Source organism: Fistularia commersonii, chromosome 26, assembly GCF_037954325.1.
Source record: "Fistularia commersonii isolate RoL2024-O1a breed Wild chromosome 26, RoL_Fcom_v1.0, whole genome shotgun sequence".
Lineage (NCBI taxonomy): Eukaryota > Metazoa > Chordata > Actinopteri > Syngnathiformes > Fistulariidae > Fistularia > Fistularia commersonii.
The window spans coordinates 4,923,795-4,934,405 of record NC_141309.1 but is presented as its reverse complement, the minus strand read 5'-3'; the positions used below and the strand labels follow the sequence as shown (position 1 = coordinate 4,934,405).

Below are 10,611 nucleotides of genomic sequence, written 5' to 3'. Positions count from 1 at the left end.
CTCTCCTCTCTGCATCCCTGTCATGCTTGCTCTCTAACTCGCTCACCCTCTCACTCCACAGTGTCTCCCTTGTCCCTCGCTCCCACCCCTGCCCGACCATCATGTAATACGGCCCAGCCCTGAGCTCTAACCCTTTAATGACCAGATTCTTACATAACAGACATGATGTTTATTAGAACTACCAACTAGCAACTATGGTTTTAACTCAGATGTGCATCATATTTTGTCCACAAGATATGCATGTGAGCTGATTTTCTCACGTATCTGTTGATTCCTGCCATCAACAAATCTTTACAGCAGTCGTTTGCAATCCGACCACTCCATGAAATCTCTTGCATACATGCAGGAACTGATACACACGGCAGAAAGATATTCCATATGCTTCGTAGATACTTCTGAACGTCATTGTGTTTACAATTATTACTCCAAAATGTACTATTAAAGAAGACTAATGGAGTCACACAACCATCAGTCTTCTCTCTCCATGATGTTTTAGTATCACTGTGACATGAGCACATGACCAGCACACACAAACTCATCTCTTTGACAGCTTCAGGCGCAAGTTCATGAAAAAAAAAACTACAGATTTTGTTAAAAAAAAAGGAATAATTAAAATTCTTAAATCATAAAATCAATAATAAATCAAAAATAAAACGAAAAAAAATCTTAAAATCATTTAGAAATATAATTTAGACATTGCAATGGAGTAAAAGGGTTCCTGGTATATCACCATGAAAATATGAAATGTGAAAATATGAAAATAAACATCCATATCTAATTTGATAGTGAATTCCTTAGATTAATTTATAATTCATCTGAGTGTGTCTGTCATTAAGGTTTTCTTAAATCAAATATATTACATGCATACACTTTGGGGGATGAAGCATTAATTTACAATTTGTAAAACACGGTTCAGGCATCAACTTACTGAGGCCAGAAAAACAATCTTACAATCTTACTTTGAAGCGCAGTGTAAAGTGACAAAGTTTTGGTGAGTGTTTATGGTTCGTAATTAAAAAATGGACATTATTGGTGTTCTTGAGTTTTTTTCAGCAGGACAATTGTTAACGGAGTCCAGCACGCTGCTAGTCATTGCTTTTTATGGTGCTGGAAATGTTGATAAAATGAAAGGAAGGAAAGAAAGGGAGGTGAAGAATGCAGAGCTTAGACAGAGATGTCAGCTAAGCCCCTACAGCAAGGGATAGCCTTAATCTGCACACTGTGCATGCATGTGGATCAGTATTTGATCTGCCTGGAATAAGAATTTGTATGATAGTCTACATGAGCATGTGAATCCATGTCAGTGTTTGTGTTCATGCTTGCAAACACGTGTGTGTTTGTGTCTGTATATTCACGCACATGTGCGTATATGTCTGTTTAGTAACATGTGTCTTCATAGGTGTAAATCTACATATCCCTGTGTACTTGTGTGCATCATTGAAAACACACGGCAGATGTGTATCAAGGGATTACAGTTTTAAGGTTCTGCTGGCCGTAATCACCTAATCACTGTGTCCTCGTCAGCACAGCAGAGAAAAAGGGAAAAATGCAACGGGGCAGTTTCTTTTGGGAAAAGATCTAATTTTGTAGCTGGGCATTGCTGATATAGCCATTTTGGTTGATGTATCTTATATGGAATGCTTGTGTGTGTGTGTGTCTTTATAAATCATATATTTGACATTCATTTTTATATTTTTTTCTTTCCAGATAATAGCTTTTATCCTCCGAAATTATTTCCACCTCTCAGGGGCAGAGATCATTCAGGCACCCCATCTTTCCTTGCACTTTGGAGTATCCCGAAAGGTTGAAACACCCGTGTCAATGGTTGTCCGGTTTTATCAATGACGCATTCAGAAGAACGCTGTGTTTTCTGCACGGGTCAACAGCCTTATCTATATCCAGAGCACCACACAGGAGGATGTCGGCTGCAGGACTGCATGACAGCCATTCTCTCTATTCCGATTTGTGATATGTTTGGGTCCTCCTTGACTCACTCAGTTTTATGTGCGATGACTATCAGTTGATACATTAGACAGGCCTGACATTTTATCCACGCACCAAATGGGACACTGTTAATCCCATCTTTATGGTTTAGGGAGTGGACAGGGATTATTCCGTGGGTTATCTCTGGTCTTCCTCCTTTACACAGCAAAGGCTTTATGGGCCAGGGAGGTGGAGGGGGGTTACTTGGTCTTTCTTTCTGACCCTCGGGACCTGAGGGGAGTTGCTGGTACTCTCCTCACCCTTATACTTTCTATTGCTCGGATTCATTGTATGTTAACTGGATGTAGTTCAGAGTCGGTGAGAGTTTATTGCGTTTTTTTGTATTAATAGCAACCAAAATTGCTGACGCAAAAGTATGCACCTGATTGAACATTGGTTACATGCGAATGCAATTTCTTAGTCCACTTAGAAATTACTGTTTACCTACAGCCAAGACAGACTAAGGCCTTGTGTTTCACAAGTATTTACTGAAGTAAACCATTGTTTCGCTGGCAGCGTTCAGGTGATGATTATTCTTCAAATGCCAGGCAGGTGTATTGGCCAGGAACGTAAAAGAAACTCTTTTGTTCCGTTGTCGTGATGAATAATGAACCAGCAATTGATTTATTAATCCAGCTCACTGAGTCTAGTATTCAAGACTAATCCATCATGTTTTGTGTTATATTCAGCTAAGAATATCTCTAGTAACACTCATCGTTATTCACCCTTAGATTAGGATTAAATTACAAAGTCTTAATTTATCTTTGTTTCAAAAATAATTTATGACCGCAACGTAAACCTATGTAATGTTCTTATCTTTGTAATTTTTATATAATTAAGTTTTGAAGTAATTACATTGTATCCCAAAATACTTGCAAAATATGAATCCAAATACAAAACTGAATTAGTATTGAACACAGAAGTGTTCTGTAGGTTAAGGGCCTCTGTTATCTGTAAGCTGTCCCTCTATCTTGATAAATGACCTTGTCTTGCTGGGGGAAAAAAAATAAAAAATGTCAATAGTGTGGGATTCGTAGAGCAATATTTCACATGTCAGTGGGTCAGTTACCAGCTGGTCACACTAGTACTTAAGTCCCTGATGTGAATCCCCAGTTTAATAATACTGCATAGGTATTGGCCCACAGTGGCAACAGGCTAATTATTATTGAGTGGTGCTGTGCTGTCCCTGTAACCAAGGGTGCATCATCTGGGCTTTGAGGTCATGTGGAGATCAATAGATGCCAAACATCAGGGCTGGAGCACCAGCAGCAACAAATCACAAACCTCTATGCTGTTGAATATCTATTGGTCAGAAGGGGCTGACTCAGAAATGAGTGTTTTCACAGCTTTGCTATGTCTCTGCATATGCATATTCACCCTGGAAATTACTCATTTAAGATCCTCCGAATTCAGAGATGTTAGAATGCATCCATCAGATTAACCAAGTGAAGAGAAAATCTGGTTTCAAAACTGCTTCATCCAAAAATCTCAAGAAATCCTTTAATCTGTTATTCTTAAAAGTGTTACTGCATGAGCATGAAAACAACAAATAGAAATACAATAATCCTTTGTAGCAGTCGGACCAAAAATAACATTCTGTACTTAATGTTTGGCGCATATATGCTTTCACATCTGTGTATTCATTTTGTTAACCAACAGTGACTTGAGAACATTAGAGAACATTTCTGCGGATACTAGATGATATTTACCATCCAAAGAAACAGTAATCTGGTTGGACTTAAAAGTACTGCTGCATAAATTTGTACCTTACGTGAATAATGCGGTCTGTCTTTATTCATACATCCTAAAATATATGTACGAAAGTTAATACCAGTCACGTTAGATATCTAAAAGTACATATGTGTATATATGGTCTTACATATGTGTTTACATCATGTACTTCTTTAGATAAGTTGTTGGGTTGATGGTCACCACTTAGATATTGAATAAGATCGATAGAGTCCGATATATATCCAATAAGGTAATTAGCTTTCTCACCGCTATGTAAAAATAATTTCCAAGCATTTGATTACACTACTTTTGTTTTGTTTTTTTATGCATGTTCTTTTCACACAGATACACTGTAGTCTGTTGTACACAATAAAAGATGCGAAAAAGATGTAAAAAAGATCATTGTTATTTTCCCCTGAAGGAGGTATCCCTAATCATACATGTGACATTTAAAGTCACAAATCACTTTCAAACTGCATCAGCTTCTTTGGTGAAACGTATTTTATGCACTACTGATGTTTACAGTAATTATCGCCACCAAATAAAGTTAATCTTTCTCATGGAAAAAGCTGACAGCACCCAAAGTTGAATAATGACCGCTGTGCACATATTGAATGATTGCCATTTGAGATGGAGGCAAGCTGAATAAATACTGATACCGACACACCTCATCAGGCAACATGTAATAAATGGCAGCAGGTAATAAGTTAACTACTGTGCCATTAGTTTTATGTTATGAATCAACAGGACATTATTTAAATCTTTCTGTATGTGTTGAAAAATAATAAAGATATATTTCAGTCACACACCCATTATATAGAATATTACTCTTTTCCCCCAGACAGTTGATTAAATCAGTTAGTGTCCTTTCCATGTATTTGAAGTCTGTCAAACAGAAAAAAAAACCCCAAACAAACTGCTATTTCAACTGCCTCTGCAGAGACATGATATGATAAGGATCCAGCAGGTAATTAGGAATTTATTAAAGCTAACCAAAACCAGTGAAGCACAGAGGTTCGTGGAACACCTAATACTCAGTTATGTCAAAGGATGGGCCCACAGTCTTTGGACATCCCTGCCAGATGGTTATGTACATCAGCGAAGTTTATACGCTTTAATTTTATGTGGAAATTGTAATGAATGAATCCAGTGGCTGAAAACAATACTAATACAATGCATTGTGCAATAAGCTCCAAAAATAAAAGTTGCTTTCGATACTTGATGTTACCGTCTTAAATCCACAGGTCTGCATTTTTCCTGGATTAAAATGTGAGGTTTTCATATTATTGGGTTGGACAAAGGTAAGGAAAAGGTCACCTGCTTACGCTCACCAGTCAGTACTTAAGTTAAGTGATTTTTTTTTTCCTTATAGCAATCACTTATGTTGCCCCACCCAAATTATTTGCATCCATAGAAGATGAACATAGCATTTACCCTTCTTACTCTTCTCTGACCCCCAGCAGTACGTTAGTGAATCTACTTTTTTGTAACACTGTACAACCAGATCACAAATCCTTGAATACATAAATTGCTCACTAAAAACTTGAGAGATGGCAGTTACCCCCTGTCATTTCCTCTAAAAGAATAACAACCATGACAGAGGTCTCCTGGTTCAATGGCCTTATAAACACAGGCTCATTGGTTTTACAACTCCAAGCAGCAGGACAAAGTTCTGCACTCTGTACATTGTGTAAATAATATGTGTGTAGAATAGGGCATATTTCTCCCCAAATCATAATATATATTGATAAAGTAACTTTCAACTGTGTACCCTTTGCAGTTTGTCAAATGAGTCTTGGCAACATGAGCGTAAAGTGCATCTGGGCTGATGATGGAAGGACACAAATTCCTGTGAATTTAAATCAACGCAGGGTCGACGGTGATGGCAAATATGTGTAACGCGGGGCTCCTTTTTTAATAAACACCCTTCACCTAGCAGTTTGTTATGGCCGTTTGTTAACCTGCCCGTATTTTTGAACGAGAGCTTACAGGGGAGGTAGCAGTATGTGCAGGGGACGGTGCAAGCAGGAAATGATGGATATGGTATAGAGCTTTAAATCCCACATGCAATACATGTCTTAAACCTCTTTAACATCTGACTTTCTGCTTTGCCTGTTATCTAACATACTGGAAATCTAGGTTATAGCTCAAACCATGTGGGAAAAGCGGGTCATAACATACCCTTTGACAAATGGTATGAATTTCATTCAATAACTGACCAACTTTTAAATCTCTGGTACACCCCGATTACATAGCGTCAATTAGTGCTATCACTCCCTCCTCCCTCTTACTAATGGCTGTAATTACGGCCCATTTGATGTATTATATGCATAAAGGGATGAGTTAATGTTACCATGAGACATACATACACATAATTTCCATGACAGAACAAGGTCTGTAAATGGTTAGTTAATCAAGTTTTTTTTTTCTTTGTGCTATTAATATTATTGTAAGACTGCAAATGTTTTAATATTGATAATGATGGAAAGCTTTAGAAAGATGAAAAAACTATGTAAATGGTCTCCACTAATATATCCTGTTCATCGCCTTGCAGTTTCAAAGTGCTTTACACTAGATTACACAGACACACACACACACACACATATGTAAGTGCTACCATGCAAGGAGCTTACTAGCCCATCAGGAGCAACCAGGGGTTCAGTGTCTTGCCCAAGGATACTTTAGCGTGCAGACATGACGAGCCGGGTATCAAACCGCCAACCAACTGAGCCCCAGCCCCCGCATGCAAGACATCCGTCTCATTCTATCCCCTTTGTGATTGGTTGTCATAAGAGGATTTTACTGCGTTCTCCTCTGAATAATATTAATAATATTTTAATGACGCATTAAAAAAACATCTTGTCATGTTTAAAAAGAGTACAGATCCCATTTATATATCATGCATTTGTGGTAGGGTCTGTTGTATCCTAAATGCCACCTAATTTTACAAGGTCTTGACACTGGTGAATGTAATTATAAAGATAATAATAAAGATCAAGTTCAGCAGTACACAGCGGTCACAGGTTAGACTGCACGGGACATTATCATTTCACATGCTCTGTTTATCACCTGTAGCATCAGAAAACACATCAAAAGGTGGAGTACGGGCTGTTTTCCGGTTAGTCTGTTACCCGCCCCGCCAGCCAGGCTGAGAGCTCCCGATTTCCCTGCAAGAGGACAAGATAAGGGCAAATCATCAGATAGGATTCTAAAGATATTTCGAAGAGGATGTTGAGGTTCTCTTTGGGAGCGGCAGGGATGGATAGGATAAGGAACGAGTCCATCAGAGGGACAGCACGTGTTAGATGATTTGGAGATAAAGTCAGACTGCGATGGTTTGGTCACGAGCAGGGGAGGGATAGTGAATATATCGGTAGAAGTATGCTGAGGCTGGAACTGCCAGGAAGGAGGCCTAGAGGAAGACCAAAGAGCGGATGTACGGATGTAGCGAAAGAGAACATGATGTGAGAGAAGAGGATAAAGAGAATAGGGTTAGGAGGAGGGGGTTGATACGCCGTGGTGATCCCTGACAGGAAAAGCCAAAAGGAAAAGAAGATTCCAAGTGTATTTCAAACACCTTTAAGATGGAATTACTGCACTAACCTGGAGTCAGAGTGGTAGATCTCACGTTAAGCCAGTCGGCAGCGCGCTGCTGGGCGACGGTGGCCCTGGAAAACCATAGGTTTTATGTTTAGTTTGTGAAAAAGCTTTAAAAGAACTTTGTGTGTGTTGCATTTGTGGGAAGAAAAAATACTGTTGCAATGTACGTACATAAAATAGACATGATGGCTTGAGTCAGGAGGAATCCAGCTGTATACAGTAGTGTTACTTTTTAGATTAGTGTTGGAATGAGTAACAGCTCCGTGTGGGTTCCCTGAACATAAAATATCCAGATGCGTAAGGACCCTCTCTCTCCAAAAGTGGCTGCAAGATTTGTTTTCCCTGTTTGTGTTTGAAAGTTTTATTCCTTAGCATGCAGATCGAGCCCTCTCCAGCCACTTTGAATGTCAACAACAGCTCTTAGACTAACCTGGAGGAACTTTGTGTCCAGGGCAGGCCTTTGCCAGCTGCCCAGGGCGTTGGTGCCGCTGCCTGTGCCAGCCTCCAGCAGCACGCCTCTGTACGCCGGTCCGATAATAGAAACTGTGCAAAAACAGGATGCCGAAGAAAGGATTTTTAGCTTACATTTTTAAAATACTAAGCCGAACTGCACTGAAAACAAGCCTTTTTATTGCTTCTTGCAAGTCATTCGCTTTCACTCGTTCCGTGAAAACACGTTATTGTCAAATTAAAAAAAACTTCTGTGTTTTAATGCAATATTGATGAGTTCCTTTCACTTCCTTTATAGATCTATCAGTAAGGCTGCATCGCTCTTAAAACACAATATATCAAAATGGCTTCATATCATTTGCAAACCGAACCAAGAGTAAAATGAATATAGATATATTTTATTGATTACTATACATCCGTTTACAGCTTGTGATTCATGGGACAAGAAACTATATTTCTTCAACAATGTGTTCTCAAACCTCTTCTATTTCGTAATCCCTTCTTAATGGTGATGTATTTTTAAACACATTATCAAATGCTGCAGATTTAATTTTCAAGTAATAATCATTAAATTAAATCTTACCAGTAATGGGCTTGCCTGCCTGATATGTCAGGGTGTTGGTGAGAATAATGCAGGGCGCAGGTGAAGGCAGAGGCTGGACGCCAACATGAAGGGGCATCACGTCTCCACAGGCTCCAGTCGGAGCGCCGTCGGAACAAACAGAGACAAAACAGAGAGCTTGAAGCGAAAGGAAAGCAAGCAGCAGCAGCTCCATCGGGCAGGGAGAAGCTGCGTCGCTGCAGGAGAATGAAATGTTTTCAGAACAGAACACAATAAGACCTGAGCCGGGAGATGGTTTCCTGAAGAACCCTGCTGACTTACACAACCAGAACATTTTCATTTCCTCGTCAATCACACATTTCCAACCGTGCAAAGTAGTTCGCACATGATTTCTTCCGATGGGATTAATTGAATACACAAGTTATATTCACAAAATTCGGAGCAGACCAAAATGAATTTTTCTTCCTTAACATTTTAATCTAAAGTCTTTTTGCTGCTTAAAAATGTTGTGACCATGGGAGATTCAAAATCCCATTCTGAGAGAATCAAGTAAGCAGCTGTTTTTAATGAGAATACTGCAGCTTTCATCAAAAGATATTATACAGTAATGCAAGTTTATGTTAAGTGTTATATTAACTAAAAGCTAATTAAGTCTCAGGATGATGCAAAATATCACACACAATCTTTGTGAGATTAATCATGGATGACTGGGCTCTTTAGTTTTCACCCCCCCAACACACACACTCACACACACACACACACACACACACACACACTCACACACACACACACACACATTGAATTCCCCCCTTCTTGTATACAAATGACCAATTACCATTTTTTTGCCATTATAGTCACTCGGTTTTTAGCAGCCATTACATGATATGAAAATTTGAAATTCATATGAAATAATTACTCATTCATTATTTACACAAATTATCCTTCATCTGAACCCTATATCTTCTTTCGAATGTGACATAAAATGATCTCCTATTGTATTTGTATGATTATAGGAGGTATTCAACCATTTTGCACTGTTTCAAAGACACTGAAATGGCTTTGAATCCAAACCACGTGTTTGTGCCCCAAGCAATGTTAACATTTTTTTTTTTTTTTTTTTGAAGACAAGTGTCTAGTTCTGATTCTTTGATTCTATACTAATTGGAAAATCATTTCTTGGGTGAGTAAATCATTTCTTTCAAAGTAAAGAGCTATGCTGTAATCTTTTGTATAAACAGGATTAGTCTCCTCTCTGACCCAGGCCATGGTGAAAGTTGATTGTGCATGTGTCCTTAAAACCTTTTAATCCTTCTTTTTTTAAAAAAAAAAAAAAAAAAGAAAATGATTTGCTGAACAACAATACAACAAGGAAAAATGAAATTCTACAGAAAAAAAGAACTGAGCCTTTGTTCGACATACTTTAAATGTCAATACTTTAGGGTATGAAATAATGAGCTATTGAACCATTTCTAAATATCACAAAACAGAAGCTCACAAGCAGGAGAGACAAAAATCTGACTCCGGCTTTCTAGTGTCTGTTAAGTATATATATTATTCATGTTATGTTTAAACAGAGCAAGGCACTCTTTGCCGTGGGCTGCTCTTACCTGAGAATACTATTCTCGGATGACATTTTCTCTCAATCTCGCAACTGTTTAAATTTACATCAATGTGCTCATCTGGACTGAACTTGAATAAAAGATATATGATGACAAAAGTTATTTCTTTTAAGAGGCTTATACTCGAGACCTGTGCATATATTCTTAGCTTCTGTAGCAGACTGACCTCCTGTCACTTAGAGTATTAACGTATCATTAATCGGGCACACATTATCTAATTCTTCATTCCTGAAACTTTGTAATACCCTGTATTTCTAATGGAGTGTTCTATTTCCAATATTCATTTATGAATTGTGGATCACATCCCAAAAGCCAAGACAACTTCAGGATAATGTCAGCACATTTCTCATATCTGTTTCTGCCTTGATATGGATAATAAATGGAAAAAAAAAAAAGAAGATCACTTAATAACTTGATCTTCTTGATCTATTCCTTTCTTCTGTTCCCGTCAGTGAGTTATCTTCCTCCCTCTAACCTTATTCTCAACATCCTCTCCTCTGTCACGAACCGCAGGGGCGGACTCGAGCAGGGAACCACACCTCAGAGCGGAAATCTGGATCGAAAGCGCTTTATTGCGTCGAAATGGCTGGTAGGGTGTCGCTGGTAAGCCCCTGGCCCCCAAGACTGAGTTGCACAGGGCTGGGTCTCACCAGGACGGGTGGCAGA

At 38.7% G+C, this 10,611-nt stretch overlaps 1 protein-coding gene across 1 annotated transcript; it reads right to left on the bottom strand.

The window, feature by feature from the left end:
• Positions 1 to 6,738: 6,738 nt before the first annotated feature.
• Positions 6,739 to 9,959, bottom strand: LOC147218309 (putative defense protein Hdd11-like). The gene is made up of 6 exons (XM_086174377.1): positions 9,934 to 9,959; positions 8,348 to 8,562; positions 7,745 to 7,857; positions 7,486 to 7,622; positions 7,318 to 7,382; positions 6,739 to 6,881 (listed from the first exon to the last, which is right to left on the bottom strand). The coding sequence occupies exons 1-6, from the start codon at positions 9,957 to 9,959 to the stop codon at positions 6,739 to 6,741; spliced, it is 699 nt and encodes a 232-aa protein (XP_086030503.1).
• Positions 9,960 to 10,611: the final 652 nt, after the last annotated feature.

Bases quoted from the DNA above. Each gene is read 5' to 3' on its own strand.
- LOC147218309 (XM_086174377.1), bottom strand. From the start codon at position 9,959: ATGTCATCCGAGAATAGTATTCTCAG. The intron at 7,623-7,744 runs GTTAGTCTAAGA...TTTTGGAGAGAG, and splicing joins TGGACACAAAGTTCCTCCAG to AGGGTCCTTACGCATCTGGA. The intron at 6,882-7,317 runs GTTAGTGCAGTA...GTCCTCTTGCAG, and splicing joins ATCTACCACTCTGACTCCAG to GGAAATCGGGAGCTCTCAGC.